General features: G+C 36.4%; 1 protein-coding gene and 1 pseudogene across 1 annotated transcript; both read left to right on the top strand.

Moving 5' to 3' along the window:
- The first annotated feature begins 6 nt into the window (after positions 1-6).
- On the top strand, positions 7-13,021 carry LOC134325439 (NACHT, LRR and PYD domains-containing protein 3-like; annotated as a pseudogene).
- A 5,590-nt stretch (positions 13,022-18,611) lies between these two features.
- Positions 18,612-27,391, top strand: LOC134325664 (G-protein coupled receptor family C group 6 member A-like). The gene is made up of 6 exons (XM_063007909.1): positions 18,612-18,620; positions 19,568-19,677; positions 19,870-20,179; positions 20,662-21,393; positions 22,107-22,233; positions 26,493-27,391. Exons 1-6 carry the CDS (start codon positions 18,612-18,614, stop codon positions 27,389-27,391), a joined length of 2,187 nt encoding a protein of 728 aa, XP_062863979.1.
- Positions 27,392-27,973: the final 582 nt, after the last annotated feature.

Below are 27,973 nucleotides of genomic sequence, written 5' to 3'. Positions count from 1 at the left end.
TGAAGAGCGACCAATCAATAGACAAAGTAATACATTTCAGAGATAAAGACAGTTCTACTGATCTCAGGTAAAAATGATCCTGTAAATGTAATTTAAAAAAAGGGAACAATGTACTAGAATTATGTTTCTTACCAGCATAAATGCCATAAATATTTTTGTGATGCAGAATGGGATCAGATTCACCAGATCACAGCTGTGTTTCCATGAAGAGCGAGCAATCAATAGACAAAGTAATACATTTCAGAGATAAAGACAGTTCTACTGATCTCAGGTAAAAATGATCCTGTAAATGTGATTAAAAAAGGGAACAACGTACTAGAATTATTTTTCTTACCAGCATAAATGCCATAAATATATTTGTGATGCAGAATGGGACCATATCACAGCTGTGTTTCCATGAAGAGTGAGCAATCAATAGACAAAGTAATACATTTCAGAGATAAAGACAGTTCTACTGATCTCAGGTAAATATAATACTATAAATGTGATTTAAAAAAACCCCAATGTACTAGTAATTCATAAATAATTGTCATATGATTTAGAGGGAGATCGGCTTCACCAGATGAGAGCTATGTATCCTTGAAAAGTGAGCAATCAATAGACAAAGTAATACATTTCAGAGATAAAGACAGTTCTACTGATCTCAGGTAAATATAATACTGTAAATGTGATTCAGAAAAAGTAAACAATACTAGAATTATGTTTCTTATCAGCATAAATGCCATAAATATTTTTGTGATGCAGAATGGGATCAGATTCACCAGATCACAGCTGTGGTTCCATGAAGGGCGAGCAATCAATAGACAAAGTAATACATTTCAGAGATAAAGACAGTTCTACTGATCTCAGGTAAATATAATACTACAGGGTGGGCCATTTATATGGATACACCTAAATAAAATGGGAATGGTTGGTGATATTAACTTCCTGTTTGTGGCACATTAGTATATGGGAGGTGGGAAACTTTTTGAGATGGGTGGTGACCATGGCGGCCATTTTGAAGTCGGCCATTTTGGATCCAACTTTAGTTTTTTCAATGGGAAGAGGGTCATGTGACACATCAAACTTATTGAGAATTTCACAAGAAAAACAATGGTGTGCTTGGTTTTAACGTAACTTTATTCTTTCATGAGTTATTTACAAGTTTCTGACCACTTATAAAATGTGTTCAAAGTGCTGCCCATTGTGTTGGATTGTCAATGCAACCCTCTTCTCCCACTCTTCACACACTGATAGCAACACCGCAGAAGAAATGCTAGCACAGGCTTCCAGTATCCGTAGTTTCAGGTGCTGCACATCTCGTATCTTCACAGCATAGACAATTGCCTTCAGATGACCCTAAAGATAAAAGTCTAAGGGGGTCAGATCGGGAGAATTTGGGGGCCATTCAACTAGCCCACGATGACCAATCCACTTTCCAGGAAACTTCATCTAGGAATGCTCGGACCTGACACCCATAATGTGGTGGTGCACCATCTTGCTGGAAAAACTCAGGGAACGTGCCAGCTTCAGTGCATAAAGAGGGAAACACATCATCATGTAGCAATTTCAAATATCCAGTGGCCTTGAGGTTTCCATTGATGAAGAATGGCCCCACTATCTTTGTACCCCATATACCACACCATACCATCAATTTTTGTGTTCCAACAGTCTTGGAGGGATCTATCCAATGTGGGTTAGTGTCAGACCAATAGCGGTGGTTTTGTTTGTTAACTTCACCATTCACATAAAAGTTTGCCTTATCACTGAACAACATGTTCTGTGTAAACTGAGGGTCCTGTTCCAATTTTTGTTTTGCCCATTCTGCAAAGTCAGTGCGCCGATCTGGGTCATTCTCGTTGAGATGCTGCAGCAGCTGGAGTTTGTAAGGGTGCCATTTGTGAGTAGCTAATATCCGCCGAAGGGATGTTCGACTGATGCCACTCTCCAGTGACATGCGGCGAGTGCTACGCTGTGGGCTCTTGCTGAATGAAGCTAGGACAGCCACTGATGTTTCTTCATTAGTGACAGTTTTCATGCGTCCACATTTTGGCAAATCCAACACTGAACCAGTTTCACGAAACTTGGCAAGCAGTAGCAGTTGCTAACTGTAGCATGGGAGATGGGTGGTCTCGTAGGGTGTCTTGCATTGAAATCTGCTGCAATGACCCGGGTACTGCGTTCACCAGACATCAACACAATTTCTATCCGCTCCTCACGTGTTAACCTCTGCGACAAGTCAATGGCTGTAAACAAAGAGAAACTTGTAAATAACTCATGAAAGAATAAAGTTACGTTAAAACCAAGCACCATTGTTTTTCTTGTGAAATTCTCAATAAGTTTGATGTCACATGACCCTCTTCCCATTGAAAAAACTAAAGTTGGATCCAAAATGGCCGACTTCAAAATGGCCGCCATGGTCACAACCCATCTTGAAAAGTTTCCCCCCTCCCATATACTAATGTGCCACAAACAGGAAGTTAATATCACCAACCATTCCCATTTTATTTAGGTGTATCCATATAAATGGCCCACCCTGTATACATGTGATTTTAAAAAACCCCAATGTACTAGTAATTCATAAATAATTGTTATATAATTTAGAGGGAGATTGGATTCACCATATCAGAGCTATGTTTCCATGAAGAGTGAGCAATCAATAGACAAAGTAATTCATTTCAGAGATAAAGACAGTTCTACCAATCTCAGGTAAAAATGATCCTGTAAATTAATAAAAAAAAAAAGGAAACAATACTAGAATTATGTTTCTTACCAGCATAAATGCCATAAATATTTTTGTGATGCAGAATGGGATCAGATTCACCAGATTACAGCTGTGTATCCTTGAAGAGTGAGCAATCAATAGACAAAGTAATACATTTCAGAGATAAAGACAGTTCTACTGATCTCAGGTAAATATAATACTGTAAATGTGATTTCTACTGATCTTAGGTAAAAATGTAATTTCATTTTCTTTGACGATTTTAGTGCTCTTATAATTTTTTTTTTTTTTGTGTGTGTGTCACACTATATGAAATTATTGAAAAAAACCTTTGAATTTACTGCATACCACCAAGAGAATCATGACTAGTATGCTCCATGGTCTACGAGTAGTGCTATAGTTTTATTATCATAACAGATATTAGGTGATCAAGGTGAAGGTGATGTACAAAAACTCACAGTGAAGAGAATAAGCTGAAAAAATATAATCAATTATTGAAAATGCCTTCAGACAAATGGGCGTTTGGATAAGGAATTTTTATGCCTACATTCAGTTGTGTACAAAAAGTTTAAGCACTTCAGACCAAATGTTGACCATTTTAATGTACAGTAGTTATATTTTACACTTTATATTATATTTGAATTGTGAAATTCAAAAGTTTAAATATCATACCTCTGAAGTTTTGTGCTCTTGTTCAATCTAGAAGTGTTTCTCTTGCTGCTTTGAGATATTTTGGGTATTGGGGGAATTTTTGCACTATATGGCCAAAAGTGTGTGCACACTTGACCATTAGCTTGTTGGCAATCCCATTCCAAAACCTTAATGCTCTTTAAATTAAATGCTTATTGATATGGGGCTATAAACGCAGCCACCCCCAGAATAAGGAAAGTAGTGAAGGCAAAAAAAAAACCAAGTACCACCATCAACATGAATTAAACTGAAACTGAACTTTAATTAAATAATAAAATAGTGAAAAATCAGAGAGCAGGATAGAGAGTGACCTGTCATATGTGCTTGCTGGAGTATTGCCCAAAGCTATGCATTTTGAGTTATCCTCTTTTTTCTTGGTGGAATGAGTAGCTGGTTGAGTTTTATCCAGTTGCTCTTTTCATCTTTCTGTTTAATGTGGTTAATTTTGTTAATGTTGTCTTATTGGCCTACTAATAATTGATGAACATGTGCAGTTATTTCTAAGTATTTTGTTTATCCACAGTAAACCTTTAATTCGATCTCAAAGAACAGATCAAAAGTTAGCATCAGTTTTTGAGGTATGTAATTGTTATTACTACATTTTCTTCTAAAAGTCTAGTATTTACTTGTAAACTTCATTAGCATTATAGTTTTAAAATACTGTAATCATTAAACCTGATTTGTTTGGTTCTTTGTATTTTACTGTTTGTGTTTATCAGGAGCTGGAGTGGAAAGTAATTTCTCTGGTAAAAAATGAGTTACAGAGATTCAAGAAGTTATTAAGTCCACATTACCCAGCATGCTCTGAGAGAGAGGTGGAGTGTAAAGAGGATCAGAGTGATGTTAAAGAGTGGGTGCTAAAGATCACATTGTGTGTCCTGAGGAACTTGAACCGAACTGACCTTGCTAACGAACTGTACACGAGTAAGAGTTCTGAATCAAACAGTCATTAGTGTAAATTAATTGTATTCTGACAGTAGAATTAAGGTTGTGGTCCTGCTTTCTGACCTTTGGTTTCTTACCACACTAATCACACTAATGTAATTTTCTTATTAGCATTGCAGTAGCAAGTTCAAGCTTAGCTTCTATCCAAATATAAGACAAATATAAGTATCAGGAAAACAAAAAAATCTGCTCAGTGGACCAAACTTTTTTTTAGAGAATTTCACTTTAAAATGTTTTGGATTTTAGGGTGGGATCTTTAACCCCAAATTCATTATGTTTGATTCTAATAATTACTTCCTTATTATACGCAATTATTAGAATTAAATAATAGGTTACATTATGCCTTATCATCACCAAATTGTTCTTTTTTGGCTTTTTAAACAATAATATTAATGATTATCGTTTCTATTTATTTAGCATCTTTCTTAGATTTTATATTACTTTCATCAAAGAAGGACTAGAAAATAACACACAGGACCACAGAAAGCGTTAACGTACAGATATACTGTATATTAAATAGAAAAATTCTCAGAGCATTCATAGTAATAACAAGTAGGGGGCACTTGTGTGGCACTGCCGTTTGTTTATTAGGATTTTAACGTCATGTTTTACACTTTGGTTACATTCATGACAGGAACGGTAATTACTCATTACATAAGGTTCATCAGTTCACAAGGTTATATCAAACACAGCCTTCGACAATTTAGTGTTTCTAATTCACCTCACTATTTGGACTGTGGCAACCTCGACATTGAAAGGACCCGGACCGCCCCACCTGGGGATCAAACCCAGGACCTTCTTGCTGTGAGGCGACAGTGCTACCCACTTAGCCACCGTTCCGCCCTGGCACTGTTTATCCTTTTAAACCTTCATTTAAAACATTAACTAAAACCCATTCTTTATTAGATGCTATTGGAACCCCACACTACCAATTTGCATAGGTACAAATGTGGGGCCTGCACCAATCTGCTGAAAAGTGCCGTGACACTGAATGAGTTCCCATCATGCACCAGCAGAAAACCAGACTGGACTGAGCCCAGCATCACAGTTCAAGGAAAAGTAGGTTGCCAACAGAAGACTTGGAAACTCTGAGAAAAAGAAAACATAATGCATGGAAACACTTCTACCTGGATTGAATTAATACTTAATAAGGGCAGGTGACTGTCAGTTAAAAGAAACATCTGCATAAGAAGGGCGTTTTCCATTTTTTTATGAGGGGATGTTTTGTATGAAATATTAAAAATATAAGCAATAAAGAGTGTTTTTACAGCTTGCTTTGTTTATATTTTGCAGGACATTTGTGGAAGGCACTGTATTGTATATGTATTTTAAAATGAATTAAAATGCAAAGTAAATTTTAACTATCCATTGTTAAACAAATCTTAACAAATCTTAGGGTTAATGAAAATCATTGAAATTTTTAATTATTTAAACTTTTTCTCATTTAATAGAATTCCTTCCTGATTGTCATCAAAACTTTAAGTCTAAGCTTAAGGACAAATTTCAAAAAATTCATGAGGGAACCTCAGGTCTTGGAACTACAACACTTCTGAATGAGATCTACACTGATCTGTACATCACAGAGGAAGGAAGTGGAGATGTTAATGATGAACATGAGGTGAGACAAATTGAGACAGCATCCATAAGACAAAAAAGAACACCTGAGCAACCCATCAAATGCAACGATCTCTTTAAAGAGAAATCCATTAGAACTGTGCTGACTAAGGGAATTGCAGGAATTGGAAAAACAGTCTCTGTACAGAAGTTTGTTTTAGATTGGACTGAGGGAAATGCAAACCAGGATGTTTCCTTCATGTTTCCACTTCCTTTCAGGGAGCTGAATTTGATGAAACAAAAAAACTTCAGCCTGATGGAGCTTCTTCATTTCTTTTTCCTCAGAAACAAAGAATTTAAAACAAGATTTTTATAATTCCAAGATTTTGTTTATCTTTGATGGCTTGGATGAGTCTCGGCTTCCTCTAGATTTCCAGAACAATGTGATCTTGTCTGATTTAACAGAATCAGCCTCAGTGGAGGTGCTGCTTACAAACCTTATCAAGGGGAATCTGCTTCCCTCTGCTCTTCTCTGGATAACCACTCGACCAGCAGCAGCCAATCAGATCCCTCCTGAGTGTGTAGACCAGGTAACAGGTACGAGGATTTAGTGGCCCTCAGAAGGAGGAATACTTCGGGAAGAGGATCAGTAATAGGAATCTGGCAAACAGAATTATCACACACATGAAGTCATCAAGAAGCCTCTACATAATGTGCCACATACCAGTCTTCTGCTGGATTTCCGCCACTGTTCTAGAGCAAACGTTGAGTGAAGCTGAGAGTTTTGAGGTGCCAAAAACTTTGACTCAAATGTTCACCCACTTCCTAATCTTGCAGATTAAACACAGAAACAAAAAATATGACAGAAAGTCTGAAATTGATCCAGAACGTACTAGACAAATCATTCAGGCTCTGGGAAAACTGGCTTTCCAACAGCTGGAAAAAGGAAACCTTATCTTTTATGAGGAAGATCTAAGGGAGTGTGGCATTGATGTCACAGAAGTGTCTGTGTACTCAGGAGTCTACACCCAGATCTTCAGAGGAGTTTGGTCTGCATCTGGGGAAGGTCTTCAGCTTTGTTCATCTGAGCGTTCAGGAGTTTCTGGCTGCTTTATATGCATTCCTGACCTTCATCTATAAAAGCAAAGATGTGCTTCAGGAAAAAACTACTAAATTTTCTTTTTTCTTAAAAATATCATCAGTGTCAGATTTCCTTAAAAGTGCAGTGGACAGAGCCTTACAGAGTGAGAATGGACATCTGGATCTTTTCCTCCGCTTCCTTCTGGGTCTCTCACTGGAGTCCAATCAGATTCTTTTAAGAGACCTACTGCAACAGACAAGAAGCAGGACTCACAACAACAAGGAAACAGTGAAGTACATCAAGAAGAAGATCAGGGAGAATCTCTCGCCAGAGAAAACCATCAATCTGTTTTACTGTCTAAATGAACTGAATGATCATTCTTTAGAGCAGAAAGTTCAAATGTATCTAAACATAAAAGCTAATCATCGTCTCCGTGAAGTCAGTCTTTCTCCTGCTCAGTGTTCAGCTCTGGCATTTGTGTTGCTGAACTCTAATGAGAAGCTGGACCAGTTTGATTTACGTAAATATAACAGATCAGATGAATGTCTTCTAAGAATGCTGCCAGTGATAAAAGAATCCAGAAAAGCAACGTGAGTATTTTTACTTGATACTTATTTTATACTAAGTGCTATTTATTGACTAGCATATTTATTGTGAGGTTCAGTTTCTGGCAGGAAAGTATTTAGTTTATTTATATTTATTAAGTTTGCTTGTATTTACACTCATTTTAATGTAGTAAGTTTTAATGTATGAATGTTTCTTTTTCATTATTGTTTACATTTCAGGTTGCATGATTGTAAACTGACAGATGAAAGTTGTGAAGCTCTGTCCTCAGTTCTCAGTTCAAACTTCTCCAGCCTGACAGAACTAGACCTGAATAACAATAAGCTGCAGGATTCAGGAGTGAAGAAGCTCTGTGCTGGACTGAAGAATCCACACTGTAAACTGGAGATACTGAGGTAAAATGACTGAATGATGAAGGTTTCAAATTTGTGTGTACATCAGTGAATTTCTGCAATATTAAATACCCAGTATTTTAATGTTCAAATCAGAAATAAGTCAATTTGTTACAAAAACAGAATTCCCCTTTAACTTCTACAGAATTGCCTTTATTTTTCATACATTAGCTAAAGAACATGTTACACTAATGGTGTGTTGTATGTACAAACCAAATAAAAAAAAAATTGGGACAATAGGTAAATTAATGTATCTTGATCAGGGCTGCGGTTTTTAGACTGGAGGACTCCTCATCTATTTCTTTCAAATATGATCTGGAATACAGATGTTTGATCACAATAAACGTTTTCACTGTGTGATGGTCCATCCCAGATGCCTCAAAGTTGACTGTGTTTTCGGACACAGGGGTAGATCTTCTATGTTGTGCCATCCGTTTTGCCAGTGCCTGTTTGGTTTTCCCAATGTACAGTTACCTGGGACCTAACAGCATACACTTTATTACTCTGTGCCAGGGGACTTAATCCTTGGAGTGATCTAGTTTCTGGCAAAGCAGGTTTTTGGGGGAATGGAAGGCAACTGATATGCAGTGTTTAATTGTTTTGCTACTCCGGCCACCAATGGATTCACCATTGGTTTGCGCTTATACAGCAGTTGTCCTCCTTCAATGGGTATGGGAATGGGAATACACTTGGTTGGTGGTAAGGGTGGTCCTCTTACTCAGGTTGGGGGTTGCCTTGTAATTTCGTACAGACTACCTCCACTACCTCAGCAACTGGAACAAACGTGAAGAGGGATGTAATGTCATTCAAGACCGTTGGTCTTATATGTACAAGACCATCAGTTCAGACTAATGAAGTCACTTGGATGATTGACAAATCATATATAGACACCAAGTTTTGTGTCCAACTGATTTTTTGCATTGAGCAGTAAGAAAAAATAAACTGTTTAGCTAGCTACAGGAAACCCAAACTTTTGCACGTCATATTTACTGTTTAATTATCTTTAGTGTATAAAATAAAACAAATAGTTTTTTGGGGGGGATTTACAGTTTCTAGAAACTTATAAACTGTAAGTTTATTTGCTTGCACAAAAACTTTTTTAATTTGGAAATTACCTGACAGACATAATTACACCATTTGTGTGTTTAAATAAAAAAGGTTGCATTATTGTTTCTGTTTCAGGCTGCATGGGTGTGATCTGACAAATGAAAGCTGTGAAGCTCTGTCCCCTGTTCTTAGTTCAAAATCCTCCAGACTGGAAAAACTGAACCTGGGTTACAATAACCTGCAGGATTCAGGAATGAATAAGCTCTGTGCTGGACTGAAGAGTCCACACTGTAACCTGGAGATACTGAGGTAACAATAATATTGTGTGTGTGTGTTTAATATGACATAGTTCTAATGTAAAATTGTTTCTGTACATTATTGTTTCTATTTCAGGTTGTGTGATTGTAAGCTGACAGATGAAAGTTGTGAAGCTCTGTCCTCAGTTCTCAGTTCAAACTTCTCCAGACTGACAGAACTGGACCTGAATAACAATAAGCTGCAGGATTCAGGAGTGAAGAAGCTCTGTGCTGGACTGCAGGATACACATTGTAACCTGGAGATACTGAAGTAAAATGACAGATGCATTTGCTTTGCTAAAATAACATGTCACATTGATAATGTAAAAAATTATATCTACTTCCTAAAAAGTTGGGACAGGGGCAGTGTAAAACTGGATAGTTTGTGGAATTATCAGAAACACCTTTTTTGACTGGATATAAATAGACAGCTAGCGGTTCGGCACTTGAAAAAAAACAACAACTAAAAAAGGCAAGACTTGTTTTAAGACCAGTAGTAACACATTTCACTGACCACATTACCTTGGTAAACAAACATCTTTTTGTCCCCAAAAACTAGTTCACCCCAAGGATTTGGTCCCCTGGCACAAATAGAGTAATATAGTGTATGCTCTTAGGTGCTGTGAGGATCCTGATGAAACATATTTTCACACCAAGCTTTGTGTCCAGATAAACTGATTTCATTTCATTGTGTACATTGGGGAAACCAAACAGCCACTGGCAAAACGAATAGCACAACATAGAAGATCTACCCCTTCTGACCAGGACTCCACAGTTTACACTCACCTACAAGCCAGTGTACAATTTAATAATGAATATTTGCAGATCCTTGATAAGGAAGAACACTTGTTTGAACAGGGAGTTAAAGAAGCCATCTATGTGAAGAGCAACCCTCTCTGAACCAAGAAGGGTACCTATTTTTCACCACCTTACAATGCCATGATTGCATCTCGTTTCCAGTTTTATGTAAATAGCACATGTGGCCATTGGAATTAATGGTCATGGTGATTTGCATAAGAAACTGTGTTGTTCCTATGTTATGCAATGGTGTCGTTTTTGGTCTTTATGCAAATGAAGTCCATATACGGTTTGGGTATTCTTAGACTGAAGAAGTTACTTGGATGAGTGACGAAACATATTTTCACACCAAGCTTTGTGTCCAGATAAACTGATTTCATTTCATTGTGCACCTGGATTATTAAGTATGTATCGAGACATGTAGTTGCCAAATATACATTTTCACAGCACTGTATTATGCTTTAAGTTTGAGTGGTTGCCAGTAGCAGAGAAAATCTTGTGTGGATGAAGAAAGTGGAATAGAACTGCAGAACAGAAATGCAGTCGAAATTCCCAAAAGTAACAAATATTAATAAATTATTGAGAAGAAATCAAGACAAACTGTGTTTCAGATTATCCATCTGACACATAATTACAGTGTTGTTTTTTTTATAAAAATAAATCTGTTACATCATTGTTTCTATTTTAGGTTGGGTTCCTGTTATCTGACAGATGAAAGTTGTGAAGCTCTGTCCTCGTTTCTCAGTTCAAACTCCGGATTGAGAGAACTGGACCTGAATAACAATAAACTACAAGATTCAGGAGTAAAGAAGCTCTGTGCTGGACTGATGAATCCACACTGTAACCTGGAGATACTGTGGTAAGATCACAGATGAACTTTTTGTTTGTGTACATCAGTGAATATCTGCGATATTAAATGTTCTGTATTTTAATGTGCAAAATAAAAAAAAAAACAATTAAGTTTATTACAAAAAATGAATTCATTCAATGAGTTCAAATGTTGCTTTTATTTCTCATATATGAGTATTATATTATTAGTTCTCAGTTCAAACTCTTCCAAACTGACAGAACTGGACCTAAGTTATAATGACCTGCAGGATTCAGGAGTGAAGAAGCTCCATGCTGGACTGAAGAATCCACACTGTAAACTGGAGATATTAAGGTAAGATCATAAATGAACAGTCTTTGCTCAGTAATTCAGGTACACAATCCCACAAACTTGAATCTGTTCACTTGGACACAATGCTTGGTGTGAATATACATTTGTGACTTCTTTATTCTGAGCTGATGGTTAATACCTCAAACCTTATATGCAGTCCATTTGCATAAGGACCGAAACATATGCAAATCACCATGACCATTAATTACAATGGCCGTGTGTGTTATCAACAAGAGATTGGGAAATAGTTGCAATCATGGCATTGAAAGATGGTAAAAGATGTACTCTCAGGTCCCCTCTTTGGTTCAGGGATGGTAGTTCCATCTTCACATAGATTGCTTTTTTAAAATATGAAAATTTTTCTATTTTCTTTGCAGGTTGGAATGCTGTAATGTTACAGGTGAAGGCAGACAGTATCTTCATTCAGCTCTGAAATCAAATCCATCCAAACAACTAAAAGAACTGAATCTATGACAATGAAGTGAACCAAACTGTAAACTGCAGTGAAATATTTACTTGTGTGTGTGTATGTGTAAGCTGTGTAAGTGGGCTGTTTGTTTGAGGTCAAATTACAATAATTATTTGATCATCCAGTATCACAGAAAAATAACAAATTTTATATCTAAAATAAGGAAAAAACACAATAGACATTTTACACTTACACAGCTAATAGTGTCTGAAATGAACCGGCTCTCAAAACCACTTGGCCTGAATCATCAGCTACAGGCTCAACTGGCCTGCAAAGACAACTCACTGTATCACAGTACATCAAGCTCATCATATGTATTGGTAATCTGCTTAAAGCATGAAAAGCCATTACTGGGACCACTCCTGAACCCTGTAAGACCATCCCTACTATGAAACCTAGTGGGCTACAGTAGTGTTCAAAAAAATAGCAGTCCAACACCATTAACTTGATAAATCACTGTTTTTAGTAGAAGTGAAATTTCTACATAGCAAAAAATTCACTTGAAAGTGTAGTAGAGTAATGAAAACAAAACAAACCCAACAATTAGGACATGCATCCCACTCATTCTGAGTAATTGAAGCATTGATTGAAAGGGGGTTGTTCAAAATAATAGCAGTGAGGAGTTCAATTGGTGAAGTCATTCATTCTGCAGAAGAACGGGTGTCAATTTTGGCCCTTATTTAATGTAGGAGGGTGGCAAATGTTGCACAGGTTGGTCATAGCTCATTTCCTTTTGAAATATTGGGTAAAATGGGTTGTTCCAGACATTGTTCTGATGAACAGTGTACTTTGATTAAAAAGTTGATTGTAGAGGGAAAAAACATACAGAGAAGTGCAGCAAATTATTGGCTGCTCAGCTAAAATGCCTTAAAGTGACAACCAAAACCTGAAAGACGCAGAAGGAAGCGTGGAACTACTGTTCGAATGGATCAGAGAATAGCCAGAATGGCAAAGGCTCAGCCAATGATCACCTCCAGAAAGATCAAGGAACATCTGAAGTTACCAGTAAGTACAGAAGATGATTAAGTGAAGCCAATTTACTAGCAAGAACTCCTTGCAAAGTCCCGTTGTTAAGATAAAGACATGTCCTGAATGGGTTCAAATTTGCCAAGGAACACATTGACTGGTCCAAAGAGAAATGGCTCAACATTTGTGGACTGATAAAAGCAAAATTGTTCTTTTTGGGTCTAGTGGCCGTAGACAGTATGTCAGACGACCCTCGAGCACTGAATTCAAGCCACAGTACACTGTGAAGACAGTAAAGCATGGTGGTACAAAATGATGATATGGGGATGTTTTTCATACCATGGTGTTACGCCTATTTATCACATACGAGGGATCATGGATCAATTTAAATATATCAGAATACTTGAGGAGATCATGTTGCCCTATGTCGAAGAAGAAATGTCCTTAAAATGGGTGTTTCAACATGACAATGACCCAAAACATCTTGGTTACAGACAAACAAGATTGAGGTAATAGAGTGGCCAGCCCAATCCCCTGACTTCAATCCCAGAGAGAACTTGTGGGCTGACGTCTGAAACACGTTTTTTTGAGGCAAAACCCAAAATTGCAGAAGAACTGTGGAATGTAGTCTAATCATCCTGGACTGGAATACCTGTTCAGAGGTGCCAGAAGTTGGTCGACTCCATGCAACACAGATCTCGGAAACAATTGTTATGCCACTGAATATTAGTTCAGTAATTTAAAGTGAAGTGAAACCTCAAACATTTTTTCATGTTATAGATACATTTTTTTTTAGTTTTTAAAGAAAAATGCTGGCACTGCTATTTTTTTGAACAGCCTAATATTCATTTTTCTTAACTTTCTGTAAAGGATGAACACAAACTGGCTACATTTAGTTAATGTTTTGATTTAGAATTGAAAGTGGAGTATTTTCAGTGCGTTTGCATTTATGGAAATAAAAGTTATTATAATGATTTTGTGCTTTATTCACTTTTTTAAAGTCACTGCTATTTTTTTGAACACTACTGTACATTAAACTTTCTGAGGAGGAAAAACAGAGGAGTAGACGTCATGGGTTCTGTCTGAGACCAGTGTTCCCTATGTACAAACTAGGAACCAGTTTTTAAAACTCCTCTTATCAATAATAGGTGTATTGTCCATATAATGTTTGAATGGGGAAATAAAGCAGTATTTTTTTCAGCATTAATTGACTCTGTATTGTCAGGCAATTTTTCTGATAAGCTGCTAGCCCTACAACTCCAGATTCTTTTCCTCCTGTGTTCTTCAAAAAAGTAGCATCCAGGCCCTGGATAGAAGGCATCACCTTGGGGATGGTAAGCTAAAGGAACATACCTTTCCACTCCCAGTTAAAACGACAATATTACACCATAAACAGATACGTTTTTAATTACAGTTTCCCCAAAACCCTGTAGTGTTTGGATACCCTTGGTTAGGGAATCACAACCCCTCCATATTCTGGGAATTTGAGGAGATAAGAGATAACCAAATGGAGCATACACTGTAAGGAACATTGTATCAAACTCAGTGTTGGACTTCTTATGATTGTCCGATGGGTCACGTTTTCTGCTTCATCGAACGGATAGACGTTGGTGTGTCAGGCGAGAAACATCAGAGAACAAACACCCTTCAACCACTGCTGCAGGAACACAAGCTGGTGGTGGCAGCAATATGGTCTGGGGAATGTTTTTGTGGCATTATCTGGGCCCATGCATCCATGTGGTAGGCACTCTCAACCGATTTAAGTATGAATCCATCCTTGCAGATCACGTACATCCATAAATGCTGATCGTCCTCCCTGGGACGGATGGGATCTTTCAGCAAGACAATGCAACATGTCACACAGCTATAAATGTTCAACACTACCCTGGCCCTCGAATTCCCGAATGTGAAGCCAATTGAGCATCTGTGGGACCACCTCAAACATTGTGTTTGCTCAATGGATCCTCCCCCACGCACCCTCTAACAGCTGTGGAATACACTGCAGCCAGCATGGCTTCAGATACCTGTGACAACCTAGCAGGACCTTACTGAGTCAATCCCAGCTCGTCTAGCTGCTGTCTGTGCTGCACATGGCGGTTATTTTGGATATTAGCTGGTGGTCATAATAATATGACTTGACAGTGTATATTTTAAGTGCACAGGGCTTACAAATGGATGACAAGAAGGTTAAAGTGGCCAAAACCTCATACAATTAAATAACTGCAATCATGTCAGGGGTTTGTCCACTCACAATACACTTTCACCACAACAGCACGTGAACAGTTCACAAACTACACAGTTTAGAAAATCAGAAACACTGCCACCCTTGCAGATAGTCTGCAGATGGTGAGCTTAAAACCTGTTTGAAGGAATGATTAGGTAATGGATTGAGTGCACAGGCTTTAGTGATGAAATTACATATGAAATTACATAAAAAGTGTTTCCAGACCAATTTATTTGACTTGCTGGTTCTGTTGTTAGTAGAGCTATTTGGCACTGTGACATATTACACTTAGAGGACTAGAGAAATTCAGGCAAGATGCATGAGGCAGGGTTTACCAGCCGGTTTACGGTGGAGAAGAGTTTAAACAAAACTTTCTAACAACATAATTTACAGTAAAAGAAAAAGTATGAGTCACTTATAAATATATTCTGAGAGAAGCTGCCGATGGCAGTGGATATCTATCCAAAATCACTTTTGTGGTCAGTGTTTCTATTAAATCATGAGCCAGTTAAACAGTGTTTGAGACTGAAGCTGCTTTCCACTACCATATCCTGATCTACTTCTGGTCATTGTTGTTTCTGTGGAGAAAATATAAAATGTGGAATCAAAATCTAAATGTGTTCATATTTACAAAGTTAAATCATAAAATAAAAGTTGATCAGTGAAAACAATTTATTTCGACAAAGGTCATATAGGTGCTGGATAACTTTGTTGCTTAAAATGTGTTTTATAATTTTGTTTTTATGCAGTTCATTTTGTGCAATTTGTTTTGATTATTCATCTTATTATGTAGTTTGACAAAAATGCAATAATGGAGGGCTGTATCTTTTTTCACAATACATTTATTTAAATACATGCTGCACATTTTGGCATTTTTGTTTGTGAATCTTTTGCTTTATTTCTGTTTGTTTGTGGATTAGGAGGAATATTACATGATGCCTCACAATAGTGAACCATTTCTTACTTGCACCACCAGATAGTTTTGCACTTTGGAATACAAATAAATAAATAAATAAATTATATTTATTGAAAATGTTGCAACACTTGGTGGAACAGTACAAACAAAATGGCATATTATTAAGTGAAGTGAAAAGTCTTTCTGAAAAGTGGAGATCAATATAGTGTAATGTACCATTATTAGACAGTTTATTAATCAGATATCGGTGGCTGAAGCTCCTTCCAGGCCTCAGCCTGATGACAGACTGTGCTCATGTGTGTCAGCATTAGAGAGCAGAGAGCAGCTGCTGACCTGCAGCACACAGACCATTTCACACAACGATATTTAGCCAAATAATCTATTTTACAAAGGTTAGCTTGAGAGATTTTATTTTAATTTAATTTAAACAATATTAAAGAGTTAAAGTTACAAAGGTTAGCTTGAGATATTTTATTTTTATTTAATTTAAACAATATTAAAGAGTTACATTAAATTAAAGTTAAATGAATTTTAAAGAGAGTGTAGACATTTTAGAAAAAACAGCAGAGGGCATCAGATTCTGAGCTTGTTTTGTTTAAGGAAGTAAATGTAAAATCTATACACAAAATTGAATTTAATTTTAAAACATAAAAATAATTTTGCTAGGTTTTTAATGGAATAATAAAATTATGTTTATTTTATATATTATTAAAGCGCAATACACTAAAACACTGTGACATTGAATGTGACATCATACCATATATTTCTAAATATTTATTTTAAAACCACTAAAAAGTCAATTTTTCATAATAACTGTTCTTTCATTTTCATAAACAGTTTTATCCTTTCCATGGAAGTTCACACCTGGCACCAGGATGTAGACAGAATTCATTAGAACAATTACATCATACAAAACCAAGATAACGGTGGGTGGCCAGGTCACATGTTTTTGGCTCTTGTCTCTCGCTAAACAATGTTTTATTTAACAAATTATACAATCAGCATAAATAAATAAATTAAAAAAAAATCTTTAAAAAATGTTTTAGTATTTAGCACTACAGAAAAGCAAGTAGGCACATTGTAAAAATAACTTATTTGTTCATTGTCTTGTTTACCACCACTTTATCCAATCAGGGTTGCAGTGGGTGCAATTCACTGGTCAAAAGGTGCATGTAAGGACTGCATGTCTTTGGACTGTGGAAGTAAACTAGAGAGCACAAAAAAAAAACCATGTGGACATGGGGAGAACATAAAACTCCACACAAAAAGAACCCATATCACTCCATCTGGAAATCAAACCCAGGACCTTCTCGCTGTGAGGCGACAGTGCTACCCACCATGCCGCCCACATTTGTGAAATTGACCATTTGTACAATAGGTCAGATTTTCATGAGTCATCCTTTTCATTGAAGCTCATGCACAGACAACTTTAAGCTGGTGGATTTCAGATACTAATCATATGCTGTTTTTAATTTCAATAGCTCATTCATATGCAGCCATTCTTCCCCTATTATAACGATGACCATACCAAATACTAAGAAATTCTGAAACTCAGGATCAACCTCTCACTCAAATTGTTATGCTGATTATGATTTGTAATTCAAAAATAGCTGGGTGGGATGACCAAAGGGATTCCTCATCATGGCTCCAGTTCAGGCCTTTGCTGGCTTGTTGATGGCGGGAATAATTGAAATTGTTGTGTGATTTTTCATACACAATACTGATCACTGTGTGATCCCTAATCTTTTCGCCTCATGCAAGTAAAAAGAAGTGGACTGTTAAATCTTGTGTCAAGCAAGAATGAACAAAAATTCCATTTGTAGACTGCAGAAATGAGCATTCTCAGTTTCCAAACCATTACTTGTGTAATTATTAGTAAATGTATGACGTAACAGTGGTATGTTTGTTTGTTATTAGGATTTTAACGTCATGTTTTACACTTTGGTTACATTCGTGACAGAAACGGTAGTTACTTATTACTCAAGGTTCATCAGTTCACAAGGTTATATCGAACACAGTCATGGACAATTTTGTATCTCCAATTCACCTCACTTGCATGTCTTTGGACTGTGGGAGGAAACCGGAGCACCCGAAGTAAACCCACGCAGACACGGGGAGAACATGCAAACTCCACACAGAAAGGACCCGGACCGCCCCACCTGGGGATCGAACCCAGGACCTTCTTGCTGTGGGGCGACAGTGCTACCCACTTAGCCACCGTGCCGCCCACGTAACAGTGGTAAACATTCCTCTGTCCCACCTTTTTTGAGGGTGTTGAAGAATCAGATTTACAGAATCAAAGTTTCTGGCCTGTTATAAAGAAAAAAATACTTTTTTGGTGCAGAATGCTCAGTATCTTGCCCCATATAATCAAACATCAAATATCGGGTGCAAGAAAGCTAGTTTATCAATCCATCATAAAATCAGCAATTTGACAATATCTACAATATATCTACAAATATGTGTAGTTGATTACCCTTTTTTATGTCTTACCATGTTCTAGCTCTATTTTTTTCAAAACATTTATAGAACCATTTTAAAACCTTTAAAAGCTGTTGCAGTTTTTACCTGGTAATTCCAAGTATTCTAGTAAAGATTCAAATATTTGAGGTGGATAATTCAATGGCTTTTAGACATAGCTTATTTTGCATTTGGTTAGAGCACCAGCATAGTCATTCTGTCCTACAACTTCCTCTTCTATTCTTCCACATCAGTTATTTCCTTTATATTTTATTTCTCCTTTTCAAAGAGGATATATTAAAGTGAACAATGTACTGAGCTATCAACATTTGTAAGAAGAATTGTAGAGATGCACAAGGTAAAGCATTTCAAAGGCTGGACTGGCCATCAATCCACAATTAGATATGTTGTATTAAAACTGTTTTAAAAAAGAGATTTGGGTGGCACGGTAGCACTGTCGCCTCACAGCAAGAAGGTCCTGTGTTCGATCCCCAGGTGTGGTGGTCTGGGCCCTTTCTGTGTGTAGTTTTTTTGTTCTCCCTGTGTCCGTGTGGGTTTCCTCCGGGTGCTCCGGTTTCCTCCCACAGTCCAAGGACATGCAAGTGAGGTGAATTGGAGACACTCAATTGACCAAAACTGTGTTAGATATAACCTTGTGAACTGATAAACCTTGTGTGTAATGAGTAACTACCGTTCCTGTCATGAATGTAACCAAAGTGTAAAACATGACGTTAAATTAACAAACAAAAGAGAGATTCAGTACCATTGTTCTTGTTGTTAGAGGTATGTGCCAAAAATCGCAACGTGCACTTCTGAAGCAGATAAAATTGACATTAACAACAACAAATGACAAGCATTATGATTAGGGACCCAGTAAGCTTGGAAAACATGAATAAATTAAATACTGGCATTGCTTATCAAATACCATTCTTTACTTAAGATTAATAATAAATATATTTAATAGTAACAGACAGCACAAGTGCTTGCATGTCATTACGTTAGACAAAATTGTTTTTAGCCTAAAATAGCTATTAGTACAGAAATCCAGGTAATTATTACAGGTTAACAAATGTTTACATGTTACTGTTTATAAAAAGATATTTTCTGTTGATACATGTTGGAGGAAAGACATTTGTTTTGATAGTCATCTATGCAAACTGATATTCACATGCAAAGTTACATCTCCTTGCTGTTTACAATAAAAGCTCTCTCTTCAGCAGTACTATCTAGTGTGCAAACCAATGGATGATGATGTTCACGGTTAGAATGATGAAACTCACTTTCTTTATTTGTTTTTTCTATCAGCTTTGCAATGCAGAGGAGGACCTACAAAGTGTTTATGTTCCTGGGGATGTTGTTATTGCAGGACTTTTCCCCATACATAACACAAACCATACTTCAAAGTTATGTGATTTGTGAGTAACGTGTTTTATTTGTGATTTGGCATCATAAAACTAACTAGTTAAAGCAATTATTTTGCTATTTTGCTCAAGCTTGTAGTTTTGCTTGTTGCTTAGTTTAATTATTCACATTACCTGGTGTGCAATAAGATTACAGTCATGCACGAAGATCATTGTAAATGCATCATCATCAATTTTCTTCTGTAGGAAAAGCTACAACACAGATGTATTACTTTACAGTCAAGCAATGGTTTATGCCATTGAGGAGATAAATAATTCCTCTCTTCTTGAATCCGGAGTAAAAATTGGATATGTGATGTACGACACCTGTTCAGATGTTTCCACGGCCCTAACTGCTACTTTAAAGCTCTTGGAAGGACAGACACTTAACAAAGAAAGTTGTTATGCATTTAATAGCAGTTATACTAATAGTACAATCAAGGCTGTTATAGGGGAAAGAAGTTCTGAAATTTCAGTTGCTGTGGCTCGTCTGCTTGCACTAACACGCATGCCACAGGTAAGAGAATATATAACATGTTTTATAACATATTACTGCAAAGCTACTTTTGCTTTCATTATTATATTATTTTCAGGTAAACAATTTACAAACACTTGTAATGACATGTTTGTCAATCAGTTTTGTGATTTTAATCATTTGATGGTACATATCAGACTGAGTCTTAATTACAAAACCCATCATTATCCATCATACTCTTAAAGCTTTATGTAACTGACAATTTTTGGATCATAGTAGCAATACGGTTTCTCATGCAGTAACATCTGAGGTCTGAAAACTTCTTTATATTTACTCAAGATGTGTACATTGGTCAGTTAATGAAAGGTTCACTATAATAAGGAAATGTTTTTATTATTTCAATTTTTATTCCAACTTTTCTGGAAATTAGGTTTGTAGTAATTTAATTAGTAATTTAAAAGTAAGCATTTCAAAACATTGATTCATTCCTGTGTATCTTAATGTAATGTAAATTTTAATTTCAGATCAGTTATGCATCAACAAGTGAACTTCTGAAGAGCAGAGACAAATTTCCATCTTTTTTCCGCACTGTTCCAAATGACATGCACCAGGCAAAAGATATTGCTAACCTGATAAAGGAGCTCAATTTTGTGCCTGTTGGCATAATTGGTAGTAATGATGAATATGGAAAGTATGGTGCTGAGAGTCTTAGTGATTTTTTAAAAGAACATGACATGTGTGTGGAGTTCAAAGAAATCATAAGTGATCCCTCAAAGGATGTCGATAAGCTTGGAAACCTCCTTCAGAATTCACGTGCTGAAGCCATTGTGCTATTCACAAATGCCGAAAATGCACAAATGATTTTAAATAAAACAATTACACTTGGTATAAATAGGACATGGATAGGATCTGACGCATGGTCGACTTCAAATACTATGCTGAACTTACCCTATATTCCTGGGAGGATTCTGGGTATAACCTGCAAAAGAAATATGATGTCTGACTTTGTAACATATGTGAAACAAATCATAAACCAAACCAGAATGAGTGAAGGTTTTCTTAAACTGTTAAATGATACTTCTGCTACAATGCCAGTAAATGATGGGCAGAACTGTGTTAGTCAAAAGTGTTTAATGGACTTCATCGACAAATATGATTCATATGAACCTTACACTGTGTACTTGGCAGTAAAGTTTATCTCTCATGCTCTTCAAAGCTTGCTTAAGAGTACCAACACCGATTTTTCACCAAGGCTGGTAAGAAAAATGTATATCAAAATGCAACCTTATATATTTTTACCTTATATACCCTATATAACAGCTCTTTTTATCCTTAAGTCTTTAGGTTAGGATAATTGCTCTGGTTTTGTTAATAAATCTCTCTTGAGATCTCTTTGCAAAACAAAACAAAATTACAAACCTTAGCCTTTAAGATGGGAAAGTAAGTAAATTGTTTTAATGAAAACAGTACCAAAAAAGTAATGGCTACATTAACCAGTTAACCAAATTCATCTAGCAATTGGGTTCAATTTTACTAGCTACATCCAGGCATGATTACTGCAAGACCTGTTAAATCTAAACATCATTTAAATAGAAGCTGTAAGGTGAAGCTCAAAAGGCAGCACATGATACCACATTCCGAAGAGACTCAATATACTGTAAATGAGAATATTCATGAGATTTATTATTTTAATCCAATATTAACTAACATCCTGGTGTCTACTGTTGCTACAAATATATATATATATATATATATATATATATATATATATATATATATATATATATATATATATATATATATATATATATATATATATATATATATATATATATTTAAAAAAAAAACAGGTGTTCATAACATTCAGGTGTGCAAAGTAACCAGAAAAAAATCGAAATGTTTTAAAATCACTAACACATGACAGGACTAAAGCTCATTGATTTTAAGATATGTTTTTTCTGCTTTTTAGCTCACAGACATAATCAAAAACTTAACATTACCAATGAATAACAAAACATTCAGTGAATATGGGGATCTAGATATTGGATATGACATTCTGGAATGGAACAAAGAAAGTATTTCCACTATTAAGACACGTAAGCTTTATATGTTTAAAGATAATGCAACGGTAAGCTTGATGAACTAAGTCAGTAAATAATTGTTGATGTTAAAGAGCACATTTGAGTTCATTAAATAAAATAAAATGACTTGTTAATGTTTTCTCAGGTAACACAATTTCGATGCTTTAAGTCCTGTGAACCAGGATTTGAATTATTTCCAAATGGCTCATGCTGCAGTGCATGTAAACCTTGTGAACCAGGATATTTCTCCAGGGGTGAGTTTAAAACCTACATTAGTTCTAAGAACATATTAGTGGTTTCATGTCATTTTTACAAATAAAATAGTTGTTGAATACTCTGAATAATAATAAAACAATTAGGTGTTTATTATCAAAAATCAAAAGTCAATTTCCGCATATGTTACAACAATTTGGCTTTATATTGAGTAAATGCTGGTGTTAGATTGGCCTGCTGGTATTCCAGACCTGTCTTGTGCCCCATTAACAAGCACTGTATGACACTGTTGAGCTGCTGAACAAAAAGATCCACCTGCACACTTAAAATTGTTACTTGTTACTACGTTTGTTCCACGTGTTTTACAATCAAGTAGACATTTTTAATGCATGTTCTTGTATTTAGCTGCATTTAACTGACTCTTAATTCTCCCTGTGCCTGCTACTGAGAAATACCCTCGAAGCATGATGCTGCCACCAGGTTTCACCATAAGAATGTTGTTGGACATGTAAAAGGCAGTTCCTGTTTATTAACTGTTATGAGTTCTATTTTGGCTCAGCAGTTTGTGTTGCCAGAGTCATTTACAGAGTTTATTACATGCTGTTTAGCAAATTCCAAGTGGCCTCTCCTTTATGGAGTGCTGAATGATGATTGTCTATCCATCAAGTCCTCCCATCTCTGCACATGACTTTTTGACCTCCATTAGAGTGAATTTTGGGTTCTTCCTTCCCTTTCTGACTAAGGACCTTCATGTAAATATGCTTGCATGCCTAATTTACGGTTTTAGATTGTGCCAAACTTCCTCTATTTCAGTATTATTGAATCCCTAGGTATTGTTTTATATCTTTGCACTAGTTTCTGCCTTGCCAGTGCAAAGATCCACAGACAGTTTGACTTCATGGCTTTTTGTTCTGGTAATACACTGTAAATTGTGAACACTTAAAGACTCAGTTTTGTGGCTTTCCAAACTACGTCCAGTCAAAATTAAATTACTGAAAAAAAATATGTTGCCACTATGGGGGATTAAGTGTAGATTGATAGGTAAAGGAGCATCAATGGCAAATATATACCGCTGGTCACTGGTCACTGTTTTGGAGTTTGATATATTCTCCCAACGTCTACATTGATTTGATTTTCTGGGCTGCTCACCTTTCAAAAGCTACAACTGGGAGAGTAGCACCTTGCTACTGTATCATGAGGTGGACCCTGTCACCGGCAAGAATAAAATGAACACAAGTACAAGGTGTTTAATCAAGGTAGAACTATACTGTGGCTACAAAAGTCACTAACAAAAACAGGGACATGTTCCAGTCACTGCCTATTCTGGATCCTAGCTCTACCTTTAAAGTATTAAATAAATATATATCAAAATTTGTATGGCAAAATAAGAAAGCTAGAATTAAATATATCCAAATATATCCAAAAGAAAAAGGAGGGTTAAATCTACCTAATTTAAAAAATTACTACTGGACTGCACAATTGAGAGCTGTAATCATGTGAGTAACTAAAGAGACAGATGCAATATGGGTGGGAATGGAGCAAAGGTCATGCCAAGTGGTACCATTGGAGTCACTTCCATTTTTAACAGAAAGAACACAGAGAAAGTTAAAAATAGGACATTAATGGATCAGGGGAACAATGAAACTATGGACAGTGGTGGGAAAGAAGTTAAAATTATCCAATTCCATTTGTAGAGCCACTAAAATAGCAATAAACCCAGATTTTGTACCATCTAATATGGATGCAGGCTACAAAATGTGGGCAAACAATGGGTTAATATACATTGCACAGCTGTTCAGTGGGCAAAACATGAAGTCATATGAACAACTTAGACAAGAATTTTAACTACCAACACAACATTTATATATACCTCCAAGTAAGACATTACCTCCAAAAACATAGGGAATGGGAGAATATTTGCCAAGAACCATCAAAAATAGAGGAATTATTAATGACATATGCAGACGAAGAGACTAAAAAAGGCATAATATCTAACCTGTATAAAGCAGGCGGACTCTGAAGATAATAATATAGAGGTTAAAGAAAAATGGGAGTTGGAGGCAAATATTATAGTAACAGATGACGAATGGGAAGAAACATTCATAGCAGGCCATGAACTAACTAATAGTTCAACATGGAGGGAATTTGACTGGAAAATAAAAATGAGATACTTCAATACACCTTTTGTTACATCAAAATATAGTAATTAGGGCTGTCGAAGTTAACGCGATAATAACGCATTAACGCAATCTCAATTTAACGCGATTTAAAAAAATAGTGCCGTTAACGCAAATTCTTTTTGGCCCTGCGAGTCATCCGTAGTTCATGTTGAGACTTGACCGTGCACCAACGTTTTAACGTCGGACTTGCCACCGTTTGTTTCATTTGCGGTTTGTTAACATAATGTAACCAAGCATTGTAGTGATGCACTTGCTTAATAAAGAAATAAATACACGGTATATTCACAAGTTGTCAGGAGCTGAACACTTTATTACTTCTTCTGTTACGGTACCGAATATCAAACAGCTAGAGTCATACCGTTAGCCAAGCATGCTATTCCATGCACTATGGAAGCCCCAAAGGGTCAAAACACACTCACAATGTTTGCTGATGGAGAAATTTTAACCTACAGTCTGACATTTATACGAAGTCAAGGGTCTCTGCTGGATAGTATTACTGCCTAGTATGTGAGTGAATAAAACTCCCTTACAGTTTTCTCTTGTCCCAGCAGTTTTTAACATAAGTACATTTAGCATAAAATGTGTTCACCATTTTAATTGTAACATTTCACTTAAAAATCCTTGTTTTCTATAACATTTACACAGATTTTTTTTTAAATGCGATTAATCGCGATTAACTATATGAAATTCTGAGATTAATCGTGATTAAATTTTTAATCGTTTGACAGCCCTAATAGTAATACATCTGAGCTATGTTGGAGGAACTGTGGACAGGTGGGGGACTTGACCCATACATTTTGGGACTGCCCTAAATTATTAGAATTTTGGAAAAGGGTTCAAAAAGAGATTAATCAAATTTTAGGAATCAGATTTACATTAGACCCTGCACTGTATATACTAGGTATACCACCTGATAACGTGACAGACGGGGACTTGATATATTTATTGAGAATTTTGCTTCTGGTAGCAAAGAAAGCGATAACAGTGTGTTGGTTAAAACCTCAACCACCCAACACTGTACAATGGAAAGATATGGTTAAAAAGGTTTTTATTATGGAGAAAATTACAGCAAGATTACAGCTAAGATCAGATACGTTTAACAAAAAATGGTTACCAATAATGCTTGAAATGCAAGAACTGTAACTACCTCTTCTCTTAAATTTTTTTTTTTTACTACTTTTGTTTTTTCTCTTTTGTGATTATGAATGCATCTCATACATGTTGGAAGTTTGTATGTATTGTTTTGTGTGATGAATAATAAAACAAAAATCTGTTAAAAAAAAAAAAAAAAAACAGGGACATGCACAAATAATTGGGTTGGCCAAATTAATAGAAAAAACAAGTACCAGAACATCCCACTACACCAACTGATGCACCCCGTGCATTATGTATATTTACGGGTGAGGTCTGCTCCAGAAACCTTACGTCAAGCTGCCCCTGGGGCAATCCGGTCTTCCAGGGCGGTTCTGTTTTAGAGCTCAAAACGCTGTGACACTGGATGAGTTCCCAAGAAGATGAAATGGGCTGGCAATGTACACCAGCAGATAACCCGGTCTAGACTGAGCAGCCCGTATTACAATTTTAGGAGGAGTTGGCAAGTGTGAGAGGGTAAAACCATTATATATAAAATCATCTGCACATCCATGCCCCCTCTGCCGGACAAAATGGCTATGCAGAAGGACACAAGCTACTGAATGTAGTGGATTGTCTTTTTGAAATGTTCCCTAGATGAGTAGATTTGTGATTAATTAATGCCCTGTGCTCTGTCCATGGTGAATTCTCACCATCTGTCCATAGTTTGAAACGGCTGCAGAGGCTGCATACTTAAAAAATGACATTTAAACACTAATGAAAACTAATACACTTTAATACATTTTGCAGGAACCAAATGTGAGAAATGCAACAACTCTAATGATTGTGACTTCTTGAAATGGACGGACAGCAGGAGCATTACCCTGGGCGTATTCACCACTATAGGCTTGCTTATTACCTTAACTGTTGCTATCTTGCTCATAAAGTACGTCAACACTCCTGTAGTGAAAGCCACAGGTGGTTGTCTGTGTGTTCCAACGCTTGTTTCCCTCCTGGGATGTTTCACTAGTGTTTATTTTTTCCTAGGTAAGCCTTCCAATGTCTTATGCATGACTGGAATGCCACTTTTCAATCTGTCCTTCACTGTGTGTGTGTCCAGTATCCTAGCAAACCTGCTACAAATATATATAGGCTTCAGTTTTAAAACAAAGCTTGGTAATTGGCTGAAGTGGATCAACCGACCTGCTATCGTGTTGATGACTGGTACTAGCGTGCAGGTGGCCTTGTGTACACGTTGGTTGGTGCAAAATCCACCTGTAATGCAAGTAAAAACATATGTTGAGTGTAGTGAAGGGGGTGTAGGGTACTTTATTGCTACACTAGTGTACAATGCTCTTCTCTGCATAATTAGCTTTGCATTTGCATACAAAGGAAAGCAACTGCCAGACCTGTACAAGAATGCCAGCTTTATTAAGATAAGCATGTTCATCTACTTGGTAGTGTGGATTGTTTTTATTAATGTCTTCATAAAAGAAGATGACAAGTTTAAGGGATTTTACAAAGCATTGGCTATTTTAGTTTCCAGCTATGGCATTTTGATTTGTCACTTTGCTCCAAAATGTTACATTTTGGTTTGGAAAAAAGAACAGAATGATGTAAACAAAATTGCAGAGTACATTCGGAAATACTATGAAAATAAAGAAATATCCGTTTTTACATGCAGGCAAACTCAAAGTGATGCAACATAAGTCTGCATTTTTTATGCTGGAGAGCACTTTTAGTTTATGCAAGAGCACAGGGAATGTCACGAATCCAGGCCCTCTGTGCTCCTATGTGCCACACCCCTCTCTCTAAGAGCTCTCAGTCGCCAGCCAATGCCCCTTTTTTGATTGGTCCCCTCTGTTAATTAGCCCCAGCTGCCCCTCATCTGAGGACATTTAAGAGGGGAGCTGGGGAACAGTCTTTGGAGACTATTTTGGTAGTGACTCTGTTCTGTTGGTTTGGTTTTCTTGACTCTACTTAGATTTAATTCTGTCCGTTTGCCCTCGTTTGCTTTTGCCTTGTATTCTGTCATGTTGGTTTAGATTTGCCTTTGTTTTTGGATTTACGTAGTTTGGATTTAGCCTTAACATTTAGCCTTAACATTTTCCTTAGCCTTGTTATAGTTTCGATTTGATTTGCCCTGTTTGTTCCTATTAGCTCCCTATAATCGTTACAGGGAAACATTTCATTTACTTTTAAACTTTTAATATATTAAACTTTTATGCATTCATTTTATAACTTATATATTCATTTACACTCGTTTTGTACAATAAATTATGATTTTATTA

Source organism: Trichomycterus rosablanca, chromosome 13, assembly GCF_030014385.1.
Source record: "Trichomycterus rosablanca isolate fTriRos1 chromosome 13, fTriRos1.hap1, whole genome shotgun sequence".
NCBI classification, from domain to species: domain Eukaryota; kingdom Metazoa; phylum Chordata; class Actinopteri; order Siluriformes; family Trichomycteridae; genus Trichomycterus; species Trichomycterus rosablanca.
Note: the sequence above shows the minus strand (reverse complement) of the source record. Positions and strands in the feature narration are given on the sequence as shown.